The 22,258-nt window shown below is 38.0% G+C and overlaps 1 protein-coding gene across 2 annotated transcripts in view; it reads left to right on the forward strand.

The window, feature by feature from the left end:
- Window positions 1-18,637, forward strand: part of LOC148423085 (citramalyl-CoA lyase, mitochondrial-like) — a 61,758-nt gene extending 43,121 nt beyond the window's left edge. Inside the window, exons 4-9 of one of the 2 annotated variants that reach the window (XM_088415485.1) lie at window positions 2,781-2,882; window positions 5,140-5,233; window positions 7,445-7,612; window positions 14,088-14,212; window positions 18,059-18,181; window positions 18,277-18,637. In XM_088415485.1, the coding sequence (XP_088271611.1) occupies window positions 2,781-2,882; window positions 5,140-5,233; window positions 7,445-7,612; window positions 14,088-14,212; window positions 18,059-18,154 (585 nt within the window). In that variant the 3' untranslated portion in view covers window positions 18,155-18,181; window positions 18,277-18,637. Of the gene's footprint in view, window positions 1-2,780; window positions 2,883-5,139; window positions 5,234-7,444; window positions 7,613-14,087; window positions 14,213-18,058 lie in introns of both variants that reach the window. The other variant, XM_088415484.1, reaches the window with a different exon arrangement.
- The last annotated feature ends 3,621 nt before the right edge of the window (window positions 18,638-22,258 follow it).

Consider the following 22,258-nt stretch of genomic DNA (forward strand, 5'->3'; position numbering starts at 1 on the left):
CCGAAGTCCTGCCTCCTTTCACACATCAGCCAATCACAGTGGCCATCACTCCATGGTTTAATTTAGAGTAAGCCATCATCTTTTTTTTGTTTTTATTCTGTTTCATACTTCATATTTTTTGAGCCGAAACACAAAAATGTATTTATGGTGTGTTGATTTTTTTGTAAGATTTTAGTGTATTAAAAGGAGAACAAAAGTGACTTGTTTTTAATGTGTTAATACATCAGAGGGTGCGCACGTGTTGTTGGGGATGCTTCCTTTTCTATTACCTAAACTCCTCTTTCTTCCTTTGTGGTCTTGGCCTTTTCAACTGCTTTTGCATGCACATTGAGGCGTCTTGTGTTGCAAGCATGTGTCTGATTCTCTCCACTCTTGTAAGGCAGGCGCAGTAAAATCCCCACCCTCCCCATGTTCCCCCTCCCTCACTTGTTTATTTTTCTTCTCTTTTTTTATTGATATTAGCCCAGGAGCCTCCAGACTGATTTGTCGCTAAAAGATGGACTCGCTTGTTTCCTTTTGTGTGGAAAATCTTTAGCGGGGGCCTTTCTCCTCTCAGCCGCACCCCCACAGCCCCTTTTGTGACTGACGGGCCTTATTGGGCTGTAACAGGCGTAACCCCCCCTCCTCCCAAAGTAACCCTCTTTTTTTTTTTTTTTTGTCTATGGGACAATTCTCACACAGATTCAGAGCCGTGCAGCATTCTTTGCCCCACCACACTATTTGGTGTAGCCAAAAGAATGGCGCCCCCGTCCCGCTCCTCCTCCTCCGTAACCTCCCCTTATCCCTTTCTCCGCTTCCCCTCTGTGAAATGAACACTTCAGCAGGCAGGAAACATTTAATCTGGCCTCCTTTTGAAGCAAAATTAATTGAAACTTGTCCCACTATCGCTTCCTTTCTCTTGCTCTTTGCTGAATTGTCTAAGAGTCTGCTTGGAAGAGGCGTTGCCCCCCCCCCACCTTTTTTTTTTTTTTAAGAAATTATTCTTTTTTTTTTTTTTTTTTTTTTACCCAGCCCAATTGAGTCCCAATTAAAGGTCCTTAGTCGTGAGAGCCATTGACATCTAATGGCCGTTGTACATAAGAGAAGCACAATGAAAGCACCTCTTATGCTGTGTAAATCAGCCTCTCCAAGTGCATAATAGCTGAAGATGAGAATATGGGGATGGAAACATGTAATCAGAGACACTTGGAAGCTCTTATAGAAGTGTGTGTGTGTTTTTTTTTTTTTCTTAGGCTACCCCGACAATGTCCGTTGTTGTGTGTGATATCAGCGCCATCGCCCCTCAATGGCCCGCCAACTATCTATGTTGTTTCTTCTGTCACAAAAATAGATTTATCTTACACCCTCTTTTCACACTCTCAGACGCACCGCTCCCCCTCCCCTCCACCCGCCTCAATGCCCAACCAAGCCCCCAGCGTTCACGTTGCTATGGCAGCCAGGCTCCCACCGGGTTGTGACCTCAGATGATTACAGTACAAAGCCTGTTGGGGTCTTGGAAAAGAAAAAAAGACCCTTTTGAAGATGAAAAGTCTTTGATGGGTTTGTATTTATGCAAATCTCCTCAGATATGATTTATCCTGGCTGTGATTGAATGGAGAGATGATTAAAATTGGCCCTATTTTGGAAATCCTTCAATGGGGGCCTCGTTCTTTCAGACAAGCGAGTATGGGGGCACGTTTTGGGTTGCCTACCTGAGATTATTATGGAAAAAGGCAAGGGGACACAAAGTTTTTTCCTCTGGTTTGCCGAGTAAGGGGGGTACTGGCTTTGAAAAGAAATATCTGATGAAAGGGGGGGGGCTTTGTGTGTTTCCAGATGATAGATTTTGGAATTTGGGATATCCCACCGGCAGTCCCAAGGCTCGATGTGAACGGGTTTGTTAGGAAAAAAAGAAACACTTTGGTCTTTAAAAGAATTAAACTCCAGTTTTAAGATCTGCCTAGGTGAGCTCGCATATTAGTGAGCAAAAAAAAAGACAGGAGGCAGAAGTGTCGCATTGTTGCTTCAGCAGCCCCACTATTACTGATAGAAGTGTGTGCCCGCGTATGTTTCAAAAGACATTTCAAATCTTGTTTCTTCGCACCTTGATGTGTATGCAAACACTATGTGTATTTACATGAGCATGCAAAGTCTCTGTCGCCATGCAGTTTCTAAAGACTTCACACGAAATGAAGAAATATTTCCTGGTGCTCATGTAAATTATTTCCTTTCGTCTGCTTCTTTGGCATTTGAACCTTCGGCTCTGTTTCTTCGTATTATGGCTACTAAGTGAGCGGTGCAGGTAGCGGTGTACTCAGATGAATATCAAAATGGGCTTTTTTTTTTTTTTTTTTTACTCCATGACGGATGTTGAAAGCTGTCATATCACTTACTTGTACCTGAACATTTCTATTGCAATGTATTTATTTATTTATTTATTTTTCACCCCTTGAATTAATTCCCCCACAATAGCGCAGTGTGAGCTCTTTGGAGTGGGCTAATAATGCAGTGGTAAGTGCACTTAAGGTGGCAGCTGCACGGTGAGGAGCAGCAACTTTAGAGTCCCTCGGAGTATGGCGCATCTTTTAATTTATTCATTTAAGCGTCTATTACAAATGAATTTGAATCATCAAAACATGGCAAGGGGTTGTTGTTATTACCGCTAAATTCTGCAGAGGATACAAAATGTCTGTACGGCTGTCCTTCAAACAAAATTAATATAATGTAATTGTGCGGTGCTGTGTTGTTTTGCTGTTCGTGCAAACAGCGATCTAATGAGTTGCGGCGCCTGTGTTCTTCAGTTCGTTGACAGGTTTCAGCGCAGCTTGAAAGGACGGTCGCTGACGGGACCTGTTCGTCTCGTGACCTTTGTGGAAACTGCTGTGGGCCTGCTCAACTTTAAGGTAAATTAAAAATGACTACCAGCCCATCCCCCAAACTCCTTCCAAATTTTCATGGAATATGATGTTTTTAGAGAGCCTGCATTTTCCCCTCAAGATAGCCATCACAAAATAAAAGCTTATTAATAAAATATTTATTAAGAAAATGCATCAGTTGTAAATACTGAACCGGACAGCTTAAATCAAAAACATCTTAACAGATTAAAACTTTGAGAATTAATTTTGTAATGTTTTTGTATTCATTCAAAATGATTAAAGTGTAAATCTAAATTCTTGTTTTGAAAGGCTTGTAGTGAGGTAACGCTGGTGGACAAGTGGACACAAATGTGCACTTTACTTTTTCCTTCTGTTCATAATTGACGAAAGTCAAAGTTGTGTAGTAAGTCTGTCGACGAGCATCTGTTAAACCACGGAGGGAAAAATTGCTGGAGACAATTCATTCAAAAAATAGTGCAACAAAGGAGATTTCGGTGAATTATTACAACCTGTTCTTACCGGTTGGTTAGTTTGGTTGTATAACGAAGATCACTGTCAAGTTTATAATGCTTAGGAATTAAAAGAATGAAAACAATTGCTAACGTTCTGTATGCCATCTTTTGTTTTGGTTTTATCTTGAGCATTTCAAACAAATTCTGTGTAAGACTATATACAGATGTATAAGGGTGGATTACAACTTCAGTAAGCTTCAGTTAACCCCGGGGTTGAGAGGTTTGAGCAGTTTGTTTGTTAGTCTAGCATTTTCGTGCGTGAGCTGTTCGAAACAGTTTTCATCAGACGGGAAGGAAACACAGCACTTGAACTTCTTTGGTCACAAGCATCTCACAAAATGATTTAGCTCTTACTGTCTTTGAAAGCTGAACAGGCAACAAGCGCTTACTCTACCACTAACGTCATCCCCTTGGGACACCTCATATAAATCCAGCGCTTACATTAGCTATAATTTGCGCTAAAACTTTTCAGATTTGTCGAATAAAGGATGACAGAAAATTAGCTGAGCGGTAAATCTTGCACCACATCTACATTACCATCTCAGAGCTGCGCCAATGCACATCATTTACACATTGCAGAAGAGTGAGAATGTATTTTTCCATGTTTTGTATGGTTGTCAATGTATTTATTTACCATTAATTGAAGATGAATGAAATTACCAAAATTACCAAAACTTATTAAAAATGGAAAAATAAATAAATAAATGAAATGCTTGCACGCACCAAAGCGTCTGTCTCCCAAAATACTTACTTCAACACAAAATGCATTCTTCTGTCTTTCTTCAACTTCAATGACTTGGTTGTACAGTTTGTCGGTGCGTTTCAGTTCCAACAACATATCCTTTTTTAACAACATGGAGGCCAATGCTGAAAGCTGAATCTGTCCAGTCCTGTTTCTGTCGTATGTTTTAATTCGCTATTTTTTTTTCCCGTTCACTTACAGTGCAAAAACACCCGCAGTGCAGATTTCATACAGCCTGGTGACACACGTTATATATGAATTATAAATGGATAAAAACTCTAACCTCAAACTACAACACTGGAAGGAGCGTAACCAAATGGATACAATGTGACACAAAGAGAACAAAATATGGAGAACAATTACCATATTTTCCGCACTATAAGGCGCACATATACAGTATGTACACAAGTCTATTTCCACTTTCCACTTCTGTGTCCTGTCTGCTTTTGGGTCCAATTCAGTTTCTGCTCTCACATGACAAGTATTTTTACAAATAATTACAATAAAATTAGCTCGATATAGTACAATACATTATGTTTATATACATTATAATTATTATAGTTATAATTTTCCCCATATTTAACGGACATTAGTTGTCAACCCCTAGTTCTGTTGTTAAACATGATAAAAAAGAAGCAGATTATAATAAAATAACAATAATAATATTAAGGAAGGCTTGTCCATAAGCATTAAACATAATCATGAGATTTTTCACTATTTAAAAGGGGAAGCATTCTGGCACATTTCCTTCATGTTTGCACCCACTGGCAGCTTACTGAGTTTACTATTTAGTCTACTATTCTCATTTTTACCCTTGATATCGAGTAAAGGCTGTGCTTTCATTAGCGTATTTGATAAGAGGGAATGTACTTTTGTAATGAGTGATTTTTTTTTGTTATGTTCTTTGTGAAGGCAAACCACAAAGCAGGCTGTTTGAAGTTGAAACACTAGGGTATAATAAGATTTAAGATTTCCACCCCCATTTTGCCCACTAATTGCAAGCATGTAACGCAACTGCCTTGCTTCTCAGGCGGTATGCGAGGAAATCCATCGACTCGCACCTGAGGTGGGCCTCCATCACGATGGTGTGGTGTTTGGTTCTGATGACTTCTGCGCCAGTATAGGTAACTATTGCACCACTTTCCTGTGTTAATCATGATTCCAACATTGTGAATTGGTTGCAGTGGACACCTGGTGGAATGATGATGGATTGTGACGCAGGTAAATAAATACGTTGTTTTTCCAGTATAAGGATGAAATGAAGACTTGGCCTTGGGCTTCCGTTGTCGTTGTGATAGGGTGACCCACCTGCTGCTATAAAGAGAAGATATTTAAAAAGTAGTGTAACAAATAGTACATTTTTTAGTCTTATTTTAAGAAGCAATTACAGGCTATGATAAATACTATCAAATACAGTGAAGCATCCAACATGAAACACAATCATGCCTCAATGCTGGTTGACAAACAAAATGTTCGGATTTTAAAACAGTTTCCATAAAATAATACATAATAATAAAAAAATTATTATTATAATTGGAAATGGAATCAAGCTGTAAATGTTTTTCCACTTAAAAAAACTTTAAAAAAAACTCTAATCAAACATTTTTTAAATTAACATTCAACAACTGTCATTAAAGTGTAAAAAAAAAAAAAAAAAAAAGTGAATGTGGGGGAAACTGTCTAACTGTGCTAACTGTCTGTGTTCTACCATCTGAAATGTATAAATGGCCACAAAGTCATGTATTGTTTGTAGCAATTACGGAATTAGTACCATAAAACCTCGGTGAGTTCTGTCTTCCTTTCTAATCGTCTCCCATTCAATGTGCATTATTTTCTTCGTAAGATTGTGATTATGCTAAATAAGTTTCATACTTTTCCAAACTCAATACTGACAGAAGGTCTGGCAATTCATCAGTACGCATCACAATCTCACTAAGAAAATGAGGCGCAATGAATGAAAGGAAATAACGGATGTCAACAAAGCTGTGTCCTTTATGTTTGGTATATTTTTTTGGCCAGTTTTTATTGCTAAACCATATACTGTATACTGTATACTCTTCCTTCTGAGCACCTTAGGGAAACAAACATTTCTGCCTACTCCCTCAAGTATGCATACGGTAGCTCAAATTGGCCCTGCAAAAGAGAAGTAACGGCATGTGTGTTGAAATAGAAACAATGTTGCTATGGTCTTAATGTTTTGGATATAGATTACCGATGTACTGTAACATCCAGTGTTGAGGCTTGTTCTGCTTTTGAAATATATAAACAAAAAATCCCAAGAAGAAGTCAGCAGGAGACTTTACTCATTTTTTCATTCTAAGCAGTAACATGTTAATATTTTGTCTATAATTAACATAGTAAAAATGTTAATGTTACAGTAGTACAACAAGCAGTCAAAATCCAAATGATTTGACTTCAGTGGCATTAAAAAAATTGAATTTTCAAATATGCTGTTTTCAACAAGTCAGGCTTATGTCTCTGTAGCTGAAAATAGAAATATCAATGTATTTTAATGCACTTAATAACACTCTTTAAAATGATATATGACACATGAAGGTATCTCAAAAATGGACAAAGTTACAAGACTCATTATAGTGCCAAGTTTATTTTTTTTTCCATTTAATTTAGAAAAAAAAGTGCTTTTAAAGTTTTCATACATTCATCTTTCAATGGTGCACAGTTTCTTTTGTTTTGTTTTGTTTTTTAAATCCCAAAATACCTGTCGAAAATTAGTGTTTTCATCAATAACTTAAAACTCATTTCCCTGACATAAGCCAGGTTTTGTGAAAACAGAAATGAATATAAATGTACTTTTTCTCTAGTTGACCTTTTGAGGTACACTTCATAGACAGACACATACTGTACAGTATGTGGGTGGCACTGTAATTATCCAAAATCCAATGCTTATGTAAAATTGCACCTTTACAAACATACATCTAATATCATTTGTTCAGTGTAAGATTATTTTAATCCAATACAAGGTAATGTAAACTGCTACCTCTCCAAAGGCATTATTTTAAAAAATCCATTAGTTATTGTTGCACTACTTCGCAACTACTATAAGAAATACTCTAATATGACTTGGTGTGTAAGGTAAGGTAAACAAGATTAATGCCTGGATTCTCTAAAAGCAAAATGGATGTGTTTACTTTCCTGTAATGCACCCCTGTGTGAGAGCAACATTTGTTACCGGTACTGTATATGTTCCAGACTTCCTCACTCATCACCCCTTGCTATCCTCACTTCCTGTGCACCCCTTGGCTTCCTTTCGCATTAGCTCGGCTCCCTTTCACACCTTGACACGTGACCCGCATGCTGTGTGTGTTTACCCAAAGGCGCCACACGGACCAAGGAGGCCAAGGAGCTGCTTTACGCGAGGCAGAAAGTGGTCACCACCGCCAAGGCTTTTGGGCTTCAGGCTATCGACCTAGTGTACATCGACTACAAAGACGTGGAGGGGCTGAGGCAGCAGGCCCGAGAGGGAGCTCTCATGGGTTTCACAGGTAAAACCAATGGTGTTGTACAGTTAATTTTGTTTTGAAAGTGAAAATAGCATCCACAAAATACCCCCCAAAAACGTCACAACAACTCTTTTTATTATATTTAAATCAATACCTTACATGGAGGAGTTTACCGCTCATAGATACGTAAATAAAGTTACAGACTTAACGTACTAGCATATTTGGTTCACACATACAAAAAGAACGGCAAAAGAAGCATAGATATGGAAATGCAGATTCATGGACATGCTTGCTTTTCCATTCTTAAAAACCTCAATCCACTCACATTTCACCAGTTTTTGTTTTAGGTAAGTTTGGTATTGTTTTTTTTTAATGCAGCATTGTGTTTGACCCAAAAAAGTGGATTCAAGATTTTTGGACCTCATACTGGAGGATGGCAAGGTAGTTTTTACCCGATTATGCCCCAACCAGCTACCACTGTGAGGCCCCTATTGATTTTTTAGAAATGTATAATCTTATTAGCATGTACTTTTTTTTCTTTGCAAGACAAATCAAATTTTCAGAGACTTAACCAAACCTTACCAAATTTTTGACACTCATCCGGCTTGGTTAAAGAAATCTATATCATATCATATAATATCATATCATATCATATCATATCATATCATATCATATTATATGTTAGGGGGGTGTCATTGTACTACAATGTAACTTGCATGGATAATAGACCTGTTGATTTCCTGAATAATTTCATACCTGGAGCGAAGCCAGAAATAATTTCATGGGCTGGCCAGGGTGACGCAGCATCTCACTAGGCAAGCATGCGTCATCATTCTTAATCATACCATTTCATTTATTACATTTGTTTTAATATCAATTCAATTTTGAATATGCAGATAAAAAAAAAAACTTGTGGCAGGAATCATAAGGTCTAAGAATACAGCATGCATATTAAATTAATGAAAAAACCACATGTATCATTTTTTTTTCTAAGGTTCAGGTGTGGCCAAAGGGTATCAAGGCTGGCCACCATGTTAATCTGCCCCCTTTTTAAATGCATTATTATCCTATACTCCTTGTTTGTATCTTACATCATGTTACATTTTTTATGATGATATTTTGAAAATATTTTTACTTTTTTTTGCACACAAAAATGTGATTTTTCTCACTTTTATTCTAATTCAAATCTCTTTAAGGCAGCATACTTGTCGAGATGTTAAGGTGTTTCAAAAATTATCCATTGACATTACAGTATGCCGTAAACTTTTATAGACCCGTAGTACAAATGGAAAAAATAGCCCGTGTATTTTTTTTCTTTTATCTAATTACGAACATCCAAGCCACCATTTTCTTAAATGCTATGACATTTCTATGCAAACGTTAAGTGAAAAATGCAGGTGAGAATAAAGTGAGCTATCAGCCGAGAGCGGAGACGACTTTAACTGGGCACTCGGCGAGTCTGTAGCCAGGCAACCACCTTGAGTGGGTGCGTGCTTGTGCAACGCATGCCGGCAGGACGGTCGACTCCAGGGAGATTCCAATCAGTCCCCCTTACCCCTCCTGGAGTCCATATTTATGATGGTGTTTTCTCTCCTTAAGGACTAGTAAAGCAATTTAGGCTCACAGCCACTTCATTAGGCATGCACAGTCAATTTAAGATCCTATACAAATACTTTATCTTCACAAAATATTAATAATGTTTAGTTTCAACAGAAAGATCATGAAACTGTTACACGATATTACAGTGAGAGCTTTTTCTAGAATTATTTATTAGGCAAATTGCATTACAACAAACAACTCTCGTTGTGGTTATAAAATAAACCACAACCATGATAATGAGCACGCTGTTAGAGTAATGCCGCTCTGGCTATGTTAATTAAAATGGAACTGAAATATCTTTGATAACTGACTAATTTGATACAACTCTCATTTCTGGGCTCTTTTTATCACAAAATTCTCAGTTTGTATATTTGGTCCTGTGAATGAAAGCTTGAAATCCACACAAGTGCAGCCGGATTCTTGGTTTGAAAGCTACAGTATTACTAGTTTTTATGCAATAAAGCATTGCAGCCAAAACCTTGTACCTGAGCAGTAATTGATCTTGGCACAATCCAAGCCACCACTAATGCAGAGCACAGAAAATGCACCCACCCAAAATCCTGTTGTTGGTGAGGAATTGGATTTATACGGTTGCCTTAAAGTTAGAATTTATTTACTGTGAAGCACCACATTTCACATCTCTGTGATCTCTATTCAAGACAATTTTTTGCCTGTTTGAGTTCACAAAATCTGCTGCTTTTAAAAGAAGAATGTTCCACTTCCATTCCCTGCCCATCAACTCGCCTGAGAGCATTTTTGCCAAATAGCTGCCGTCCAATGAGGCGACAGCACCACATGGCAGCCCGCGATTGGCCGCCGGGCATGCATGATGCATTTTTGGGAGGAGGGGTAGGTGGGTGAGAGGGGCAAGGGGTTGTGGTGGCTGGCAATTTGTTTTAAAACCGAGGCTACCTGAGACCCCTACCTATGCTGCCGTTAACACACGCGCTTCTACGTTCTCCAATGTACAGCTATGACCAAAGATAACTTGATTTTTAAAACACGCACATTAACTCAACATTTCACTCTATTGTGGCTGCACAAAAAAAAAAAACCTTTCATTGTATTGTATACACACACTCAACATAACTGTGAATGAATATTCTAACAGGTGTGCTTACTTTACAAAAGTGCATAAGGAAAAACATAGTTCATGGAAACAACATCAGGATTTGAGAAGTTGAATTAAAAGTTAATAAAAGTGATGTTTTGAATATAAAATCCACTTACAGAGGGACTTTTGACACTTCCATTTCTATGGCCGTGATATATAAAATAATCAATAAAAAAACTGTGAGTAGGGTGATAATTGAGCATGTGTTGTTGTGCTGCATAACGGTATAGTTAAAGTGTGCACTAACCTTAACACTGAAATGTCAAATGTCGAGGCCATTGGAAGTCCAGGAAATGAACTTTATGGGAAAATGAGATGCAATAATTGTTTATAAACTGACCAAAAAAAAGAGAACATCTGTAAATTTGTTCAAGTTGTCATTTTAGCAGACCAAAGTTCTGCTATTTAGCATAAAAATAGGTGAGCTGCACCCATTGAGTATTTTAATGTGTTCACCTCCATCCCAGTAAAACTTTAGGATTTTTGACATCTATGGACATTATGGCATTTGGCATTATTTTACTGCAAGTAATGTATTGTTCGATATATGCCAGCGATATGTTGAGGAAAGTACAATAATTAAACTCATTCACTGCCAGCGCAGTGAAAATGTATCTTGGATGTCTATAGCTGTCCATTGCGTGAATGAAATCATTCTTGATTCTTTTGTGATTAAAAAAAAAAAAAAAAAAAGCTTCCATTCCCATTTTTTAATCAAAATATGATTTTTTTTAAATTGTGCAAAAACATGTTTTGAAATTATTTGATCTGGTTTGATCTGTCATGTCAGAAAAAAATGAAAAAATGTAGTAAAAGTGCTGTTTGATTTGCTTTGTTGTATTAGTCTTCTTTCAGAGAGGACAAAAGGAATCTAGAAAATTTCTAGTAAAAAATCTGTGCATTTGGACAATTTAAGGTATCTAATGTTTGCTTGACTAGCAAAAATAATGATTGATTAATTTGGTAATTGATTAGTTGTTTATTAATCATTGCACTTAAAAAATTATATTATATATAAATTATATTTTCGTGCAGATAATCCTCCGCCCCAAAACTCCCATAAAATAAAATTTGTATTATATTGGTACTTAGTTTTTGTTAGTTTTTTTTTTGTTTGTTGTTTTTTTTAAATTTTGTCTTTTTTTTCTTTTTTTGCATGGCCCCTGATACTCCCTAGTGAGTGACTCCTCACCTAGCCAACAAGTGTGTGTATGTAGTTAGTCTCTCATCTGAACACCACACACACACACGCACGCGCACACACGCACCGCCTTTAATGCACTTGTCCTCACATCCATGCAAACGTGCAATGAGTGTTTTAAAAATAAATGTCTAGTAGCACACAAAAGCGTTGACGGGTTGCTGCCTAATTAACGATGTCAGGAGACGTTCAACAGCCTGTAACCGCAGTGTGTGTGTGAGAGTGTGTATACAGTATGGGTGTTTATTGGTGGGGGTTAACCGGGGTGAGAGCAGCCTGAATGGAGGGAGTGCCCCCCGCCTCCCACCCCCCTTGCGCCACTCTGTCCCGTTTGCTTTGCTTCCTTCGTCTTGGCCCACCTTTTTTTTTTTTTTTTTTTCATAAAGATTTGTGCTCCGCCACCAGACGTTTCATAACTGGCGTAACTTATCAAGACAAGTCTGATCTGCAAATGTACACAGGATTATGTCTGTGGCGTTTACCATATTTAGCCGCGAGGTGGTTTTTGGCCCGAGAGGGCGGGGGTATGGTAAATACTGAGAGAGGATTGCGTTGGAGTTTGGCGTCGGTTTTCAGCCGGATTTGTCATTTATGAACTTATGAAAGATTTAAATGCGGCAGTGACTTTCATATTAAGCAATCTGGCAAAAGGTGGTTGTTAATTATCATGCTTAAACTGCAGCAGTTCAATGTCTGACAAAAAAATATGAATTAATTTGTAGTAGGATGAGTAAAAGGTTGTAGGTATACCACTGTTTACTATCATTTTACATTGTATTAAGTGAGTGCTTGTCATGCTACTGGAAAACTTAACTTGTACTTTTTACAGTAGGTTGTCAATTTACTGGAATATAGTTTTGTATTTATGACTACATTAATTGTATTTTTATTAAAATCAAGGTGTGATTTCCTGAGTAATTGTAATACTTTTTGTTGTGGTGTTGGGGTTATGATTTAATGACAAAGCTGTAACATTGACAAGAATGAAGTTGTAGTATTATAGTATTATGTCGTAAGTTCAGAAGTCTTTCTCTGTATTAAAATGAAAATTTCACAAGAAAAGTCTCAGTTTTCGTAATACCACAATATTATTTTTATTATGTTATTTGCAGGGAATGTGTTTTTATAAGATTAAAAGTTACTGTATTTTGAGAGTGGAAAAAACTAAGCAAAAATATACGGCAGTACCCTTCCACTTTATCAAGGTTCTGTTTTCAGAACAGAACAGAACAGAACAATTTTTTTGTAAGCGTTATGACCCTTATAAACCGTATTTTTTATTCAATTACATGCATTATCCATTTTTTTTTTGCTACCTTTCAATATAGTTTATTTGTTTTTATTGTTTTAAAAGTGTTTTAAAGACCATACAAAATATGTGACTGCCAAAATGCAATGAAGTTTTCCCTTAAATAGGAAATTTCTCTCTGGTGGATTTCATTTATAGGGCGGGTTGTCTGGAATATGACTTTGCTAAATTCTTCTTTTTCGTGTGCCTAATATGGGTATAATTTGCACTTCATCATTATCATCTAACTATGAGAAGGGCACGTGTATGGGGAAAAAATTCAAAATCCTGGTTTTCCAAATTCTCCTCCCTCGTTGCTGCAGCACATCATTATTTTTTTCTGCCCGGCCTCCTTTTGGATTTATTGCCAGACAAATTATTTCAAATGACAGTAAATTAATGGGTATCTGAAGTGCAAAAAGTGGACTAAATGTAATATTTATCTTCATGTCACAGTTTCATGAGAGGGAAATGATGTGTGAATTAACGTGACACCCCGTTGCACTCAACGTTTCTACATAAACAAAGGCAAATATATTACAAAAAAGGTTACCTAATAGTGAAAATAGGACAAAAAAAAAAAAAAAATCACACTCCATCTCCCGATGTCAACATTTTCTGCTGCATCTGTTGTTTTAAATGCAAGCGTTGTGCTTCTGTAAAGTGTTTTGCAGTAAGCGTGGGCCGGTGGGGTGCACTCGTTAATGATGCGCACAGTCCTCCGGGGTCTGGTACTGGCCCTCCTCAGACGCCTCAAATATAAACACACACAATTAACTTTTCCTCTGCCGGCCAAATTATTTTCTCCGTGTGTGTCGCCATTCTTTTTTTTTTTTCCCTGTGGCCACGCTGCCTTGTCTTTTTTCACTCACGTGAAATTTTTCCTCTTTTTTTCATCCCCTCCAGTTTTCTTTCAATTAGTTTTAAAGGTATCGCATAGTAAAGCAGAGTATGCGATACCTTTAAAACTAATTGAAAGAAAACTGGAGGGAAACAAAGAAGAAAAAATTCACGTGAGTGAAAAAAGACAAGGCAGAGTGGCCACAGGGAAAAAAAGGGTTATTTTATTTTTTCAGGTTTATTTTTTTTCTCAAGACAGTGATACAAAGAAGCTTCTGTGTTTTTCTCCCCCCTCTTTTTTCCCAATTATTGCTGTCATTTTTTGAGACCCCCTAAAATATTATAAATTTTTAAGTGTAACTCACTTTTTATTGTTTTGATTTTTTTATCGCAACGATTAATATTATTATTGTTGTATTGTTTTCCCCATGTTTTCAAATGTATAAACATATTTGAAAATGCTCTCTGGGTTTAGGCAAACAGGTCATCCACCCTGGTCAGGTCCAGGCCGTGCAAGAAGAATTCTCACCCAGTCAGGACAGGGTCCAGTGGGCTAAAGAGCTCATTGCTGCATTTGAGCGACACCAGAATGACGGAAAGGTATTTTTTATTTTTTTTTAAATAGGTTTGCCAGATTTGTTTTTTCTTCGATAACAACGCTTGCATGTTTGTCTACTTTTACGACACAAAATGAAACCACTGTTCTTGTGCTTCCCATGCACTTTTTTTTTTCCCTGCGGGACGGCACAACCATTAAGTCACTGAAGCCGCAACCTCATTTAAAGCTCAGTTGAACTCCTAAACGCAGCAATTTAAATGCTTTCTCCAAAGCTATATCAGGGCTTAAGCAAATTAAGCATTCATAAATGACCGACATCCAAATAGAAAAAAAAGTGTGACGCGAGTGTACTCGAGTATGTCCCTGTGGCACACCTCTGTAGCTCGCAATAATGCGGACTGTAAAGCCTTGGGTGATTCTCAAAGACTGCATAGGAAGAGGAGGAGGTATGGGGGGAGGGGAGATCCTCAGGCCAATTAAGTGTACAATATTATTGTTCCTAATTTAGTGCATGGTTGGATCCTATGTGTTGGGCTCGGTGGGCTATCTGCTGAGGTAACACACAATCTGCCCACAATGCTCTCTCTTTCTCTTGCTGCTCACCAGGACGGCTCTTAGCCTTCATGGCCCCAGGGATTCATATAGGCTTGCCCGTCCCTTTTTGTATCTGTGTGTGTGTGTGTGTGTGTGTGTGTGTGTGTGTGTGTGTGTGTGTGTGTGTGTGTGTGTGTGTGTGTGTGTGTGCAAATGTAAGATGTTGAGAGAACTTGCTTGCTTTTGTCTTATGACATGGCAGGTCCTTGATTGTATTTTCTATTTATTGTGTGAAGGTGGAACCTTCACACATATGTTATTGTGCTCGGCCATTTTCTTTATTATTATTATTATTATTATTCTTATTCTGCCTGTTTTTCGACGGATTTCAGCTCATTCCCAGTTTATCCGATTCACACCGTTCCAATTTGACACTATTCCAGTTAAGCGCCCGAAGGGCGTTTCCATTTTTGGAATTCCAAGTATTCACAGTTTTCCCAGAATTCCCGGTTTTCCACCCCAAAAAGGCCCATTGACTTACATTGGGTCATTTTTTGTTTCATTATTACAGCTTTCCCTTTTCATATTTTCAATATTTAACTCATTCATCTCGTTTTAGGGATCCTTCCCATCATTCCAGTAATTAATACATTCCAATATTTTCCCATAATTCCATATTTTTCATCCTTCAAATATTCATAATTCATTTCCAATGGGAGGGCTTCCCATTCATTCCCAATGGGAGATTAAACATTTTACATTTTGAGCTTTCCTATTTCATATTCATAACATTTATCTCATACATTTCGCCTTATGGCTCATTCCCACCATTGTAACAGTTAATAATTATTAATATTTTCCCATTATTCTATATTTTTCATGTATAACAATTCATAATTCATTTCCAGTGGTGGATTTAACATTATTTACTTGAAGCTTCTCTACTTCACACTCACATTAATCAGTTAATACATTCCCCAATATCAATACTACTCATATTCACACCTTCCAGTAATTCATAACTATTTTCATATTTTTACCCATAATTCCTCATTCCCATTTTCCTCACCAAACTTTGTAACCTTCTATCTTGGCCATTCCTGCTCCGATTCCCACCGTTCCAACTTTAATGGATTCCCCCAATTCCCACCATTTCATTTGTGTATCCCCTTTCCTCTTCCCATGATTCAAAAATTACCCACAATTCCACTTTTTCAGTTTTTCCCCTCTATCTTTGCCATTCTTCATCCGATTCTGACCATTCCAACTTTAATCAATTCCCCCAATGCCCGCCACTCCATTTTTACCCACAATTCAAAAATTACCCATAATTCCACTTTTTCAGTTTTTCTCTTCTATCTTTGCCATTCTTCATCCGATTCTGACCGTTCCAACTTTCATCAAATCCCCCGATGCCCGCCACTCCATTTTTACCCACAATTTAAAAATTACCCATAATTCCACTTTTTCAGTTTTTCCCTTCTATCTTTGCCATTCTTCATCCAATTGCGACCGTTCTAACTTTAATCAATTCCCCCAATTCCCGCCATTACATGGTGGTATCTATTTTCTTCTTACCTGAATTAAAAAATTACCCACAATTCCACTTTTTCAGTTTTTCCCTTCTATCTTTTCCATTCTTCATCCGATTGTGACCGTTCCAACATTAATCAATTCCCCTGATGCCCGCCACTCCATTTTTACCCACAATTCAAAAATTACCCATAATTCCACTTTTTCAGTTTTTCCCTTCTATCTTTGCCATTCTTCATCCGATTCTGACCGTTCCAACTTTCATCAATTCCCCCGATGCCCGCCACTCCATTTTTACCCACAATTCAAAAATTACCCATAATTCCACTTTTTCAGTTTTTCCCTTCTATCTTTGCCATTCTTCATCCGATTCTGACCGTTCCAACTTTAATCAATTCCCCCAATGCCCGCCACTCCATTTTTACCCACAATTCAAAAATTACCCATAATTCCACTTTTTCAGTTTTTCCCTTCTATCTTCACCATTCTTCATCCGATTTTTACCGTTCTAACTTTAATCCATTCTCCCAATGCCCGCCACTCCATTTTTACTCACAATTCAAAAATTTCCCACAATTCCACTTTTTCAGTTTTTCCCTTCTACCTTTGCCATTCTTCATCCGATTGCGACCGTTCCAAGTTTAATCGATTCATCCAATTCCCCCCATTCAATGGTAGTTTGAATTTTCTTCTTTCCAGAGTTCAAAAATTACCCACAATTCCACTTTTTCAGTTTATCACTTCTATCTTTGTCATTCTTCATCCGATTCGGACCGTTCCAACTTTAATCAATTCCCCCAATTCCCACCATTCCACATCATTCAACACCTTTGCCTTCAGAGGTTACACCTTCACACGCAATTTCTTCAGAAATTGCAAATATTCTAGTTATTGATTAATTTTGTACGTCACCTCAACCCCCACAGAGTACATGATATCTCCATTTCTCGCAAATTGCTTTGGGTTGTCATGAGATTTTCATAGAAAACCAACAAAAGAGGATATATTTGTTTCAAAGTATAGTGTGTTTCAAAATAATTGGCAACAGGTGATTATTTTATGGAATCCTACCTAGTTGTCACATGCTCTAAAAATTAAGAGAAGTTAGGTGTAACTGCACTTCCTGTTGGGACTACGCTGAGAGAGTTTTTAAACCATGAATATCCGATACTGTCATATGTTAAATCAAATATCCGCCCAAATAGTAAGATTTCTAGTCTTTGCTGCATGCTTTACTAAGAATTCACACTAAGCTTCCACACATGCATCTCACAAGTGAATTATCCTATAGTTTTCTGGTTAGGATTTTGTGAAACCTTATTATGAAAAAGTTCTGTAATTTCATATTTTGCATCATATACCACAAAGGCGTGCCCTAAATGTCATTTTTTTCTGTGATATATTGGAATTTTACACTTCTAAGCCTTTGAAACTGAACACCATCATTTTTGTGTATGAAATTGTGTTTCCTAATGTGAAATTCACATTTTAAATGAACATCATAAGTATGAACATTTACGGAGTAAAAATAAAAAAAAAAAAAACAATCAAAAAGAAATGGTTTGCCCATAGTTTCAAAGCACTTGTGATATGCATTTTTCAAAGAAGCCAAATGTCACTTTTCTACTTTTAAATTGTTTTTTGTTTTGGATGAAATCCTACTAAATTCTCATGCCTCAGCCTTACTACAAAAGAATGGATAAAACAATCCACAAATAAACTCATTATCCTCAACCCGTTCTGTGCCCGTTTACAACATGAAAGTTTAACATGCATTATTTGGTGTCTTTTTTTTTTTCTTCTTCTCTTATCCTTCCCAGGGTGCGTTCACATTCCACGGAAGCATGATTGACATGCCCTCACTGAAGCAAGCGCAGAACATCGTCACGCTCTCTGCTGCCGTGCAACAGAAATAATGTGGCCGCAAGGGACCAAGCGCGATGGTGGGCCCCGTCTAGGAGCCAGGCAGGGACTGGACTTTGCCTGATACCGAGAGGACACCTTTATTTCTTTTCTTTTTTTTTTTTTTTCATAAAAGGTATGACCCTTTATACATTCGGACAACCTGTTAGCCCGAGGCTCGTGGTGGAGGGCCGCCATCATACGGCCATCACGCGCTCACACCTCCACTCTGTTCGAGGTCACCGCGAAAGCATCTTGATGGTCAGGACCGCTGCGCGAAAAGGGTAAACAAACACTATTTTGATTTGCGGGAGATCCATTCAGCGCGCCCACCCCTCCGCCCTATTCTGGGGCCGGCTCATAAACGCAGAACAACGTGAACTCGCCATTTAACGTCTTTGTGTGGGTCCCTTGAGCAAAAGTCATGCGGCTCCTTTGCGCCGGCAGCCCGCGGGTCTAACTGTGGACAAATATAATAAAAGCTGCCTGATCTCTCATTGCAGGTGAAGCCACTTTATTCCAAGCGGGCTCTCTCGCAGTACTCTGGCCCCAGCGGTGGTGTGTGTCCTACTATCATGCTACATAGAGTACGTCAGTGCGAAATTGCGGGCAGCCAAACCCTAGTGCTGGAGGAGCGCTGTTGCCCCAGCACAGCCCATCTTCTCTTTTGTCTTCTCCTGAGGATAATTGAGGGGGGGTGTCGCGAGTGCTTCACGGTGCCATTGGTGACCATGGCAATGAAAAGCTCCCTTTACACCCCACCTCTTCCGCTCGTCTTCCCCTCGCTTTCTTGCCACTGTATGATCTATTGTGTCTGCAGACAGACCCGGGTCTGAGCCAGGACCGGACTGGACAAAAAAAAAAAAAAAAGACCAAACGGTGCCCAAGCCAAAGGTCCCAACAGTAAGCTGTCTGTCTGGCGTTCGGCCACAATATTCCTCCCACTCCTGCACCACTTTTTTGCAGTCTATTCACCAGCGTTTATGTGTTTGTTTTCACAACTGATGCAGAGGTCGGCTGACAAAACTGCTGTGACGTTTTAAGGCTCAGATATGGTGATTCCACACGCTCGGCCCAAAAGTACGTGGGGAAGTTAATGGATTATTTTAATATTTTTTTATCATTTTAAGATACACTACTGTTAAATGGGAAAAAGAATTGCTAATGTTTTGTTTCCACAATTGTTCGTATAGTAGTGTTGTCAATTTTTACGTGAGGTTCAACGTTCAAGTTGAGGGATTAACTTTGAGAACAGCATTAAAGCTTTAACTGCATCAAAAAATAATTGTTTTTCGCCCACATATTTGGTTAACCCCAAAAATTGAATGGTGAATATTTACAGAAGGTTTGGGGTGTAATTATTTCATAGACCCTTCTCAGATTATTTCTGAGTGTACAATCCTAACAGCACGATGTGCAGTTCTTATTTGAACAAAAGGTGCCTACTTTGAAAAATCTAAAATATTAGACATCTTCTGATTCTCCAAACAGCATTTCATTTAATGTATTGGACGTTGTCTGTCTTGATAAATAATCCAGGATTTATGTATTTATTTTTTTTATATAAATAGTGGAAAAACACTGAATTGGACACACAACTCTAAACCGCAAGTTGTCCATGTTTCTGGAATGCTTTGTGCATTCCAAAGGAATTCATCACTTAGAAAACCATGCATCATAATTAACAAGCCCATAGGGTTTAACGTTTTGTATAAATTCCTAATAAATTAATCTTGGCTCATGTTCCCTGAAATGTTTCAAAGCCTAACATTGCAACAATTTTGAAGGATTTGAATTTGTAGAGGGGGTATATTTGGTGGGTGCAAATTTTACATTTGGTGTTTAATTAATATGCCTCGCATTAAATATGTGGTATGCAGAAACTGAAAACAATTGGCAATTAGAATGCAATCCAGACATTAACTTCAATAGAAAAAGCACATTTATTTTATTTGAACCCAAATGCCGTAATTTTGGCAAACCATTTTTGTTAGCAAATGGTCATTTTGGCAAAGTATGTCGGAATGTTTGTTGCTGTTTTATTTAGGGGGTGGGCTGTGGGGCAACAAACTGGGCTTCGATTTTTTTTCGGTACAATTCCTGGCAAGAATTCTCATTGAATTGTGTGATTTTTGTCGAAAACTTACCTTTTGCAGGTTAGCACAAACAAATCTTTTTCAGGTTATCTTTAAAAGTGAATTTTGTTTACAGTAGCAATTCAGTTGAAGTTGCTTGATTTTAAAAAACTTTATTTTGGGGCAAAAGTTGCAGATTTTGATTGACATGCTTTGCACTTTTTTCTGGGGTTCATCGCTGGTGGGTGGTAGTTTAGCGACGCTCGTGTTGATAAGCACGTAATATTGGGCCTGCCTGATTTAAGTGCACTTTTGTACTACAACCTCACAAGGCATTGAGCTCTTTGAGAGCCACTTGATGACAAAGGAAAATAGTACTTAGCTTCAATTTTTGTGTGATTTTCAACAAAATTCTCATCTAATCATAATTTTCTAAGAACAAATTTATTTTACTGGGTGTCCTCAATTAACTGATTTCTAATTACATTTTCGCAAAATGTGTGTGTATGGGGGGGCAGCCTGTCCCCTAGGGTATTTATTTATCAAATTGATGTATTTATTTTTCTATTAATAGCACTCCTTCCCCCTATGGCGCTAGAGTGATGTAATTTCTCAACCCTGAGCTTAACATGGGACTTTGTTATTCGTAAGCTCACTGAACTTTGCCAAACTTGCCAGTTGACAGCAGGTGTCCCATGCCGAGAAGGAAGAGTTATTACCCATTCCATTTTTTTAAACAAGTTCATGTCACCCGTTCCCTTTTTATCCGTTTTTGCGCCTCTGAAACAATGCTTTACTGACATTTGTGCAGATTAGACAGATCCCTGTGTAGTGCTACATGATATGTCTATTATGCATGGAACTGATATGATCTCCCATCCCGCTCGACTGCTTTATTTAAACGCCTGTCTTCGGCGTTTCCTCAAGAGACAGGCGCAGAGAGTAAATTACAATTAACACGATTAGAAGCTCGCCCAAATTGCGCCATGAATCAATTAGGCTGCGAGCAGTGTTTGGTGAGGTGTTGCCTGAGATTGCTTTCATAAATGACGAGGGGGCGGTGTCAGTCGAGTGCCTGCACGTATGCAAAACACCATCGGAGGAGAATTAAAACATCGCGTTTTACATATTTCCCCATTAATCTTAATGGGGCCCGTGTGGCAGGAAAATGTGTGTGCTTTTATTCTAATTCCCCCTCCCTGCCTGGGGATGCTCCCAAATAATGACTTGATGTTTTAATAGACTTCTAATGACAATATATGAGCAGCTAATTGCTGCTGGACGTCGTTCTGATCAATCGGGATTAACGTTTAAACATTGCGCATATCGTCTCAGTAATATATTTTGAGATAGTTGACATTCATCATTATTTTCGGTTCAAATTAACTTTTTGTACCGTTTATGACTGGATTCTCAAAAAGATGGACTTTTCTGAATGATTCTTAGCCTAACCTTGTATGAATTTACGGATTTTGTTCAAACAAACTAATTTTAGAAGACAAATGCTTGAGATAATGAAGTTAATAAAAACTGCCTCTGCACTAAATGGTAAAAGGCGTACAAGGTGATGAGGCTCAATTAAGCTCTTCAGAAGGCCCCCCTAAAGAGGCCGTGGGGTTGCCTGTGTCAAAATACTAATTTGATTTGCAGTGTAAAAATAATAATAATAATTTTAATGACATATATGTAATACGTTTTTGACAGTCAGACCCCCACTTGCTCTAAAATCTACCCTTTTTCATGGCCCATATCGAGTAATCAGGCAGTAGCAGAGCCTATTAGGATCTGGGAGGGGGAGTGTTGAGTGAGTGGTACATGCGTACATACAAGTCATAACATTTTTTTTTCGTTTGTTTTGTTTCCTTAAACTCGAGTGTCCATCTGTCATTTGAAATTATTGCAGTTGTTTTTTTTCCTTATATGTTATTTAAAATGTCTTATTTGCATTTGTCTTATTTACACTTAAAACATCAGAAGGGAAAATGACAAGTGCTCAACATATAGCAATATTTTTTTTTTCAATATTGTAAGCTACAAACATTT

The sequence above is a fragment of the Hippichthys cyanospilos genome, chromosome 5 (genome assembly GCF_059441005.1).
Source record: "Hippichthys cyanospilos isolate Australia breed blue-spotted pipefish chromosome 5, RoL_Hcya_1.0, whole genome shotgun sequence".
NCBI classification, from domain to species: domain Eukaryota; kingdom Metazoa; phylum Chordata; class Actinopteri; order Syngnathiformes; family Syngnathidae; genus Hippichthys; species Hippichthys cyanospilos.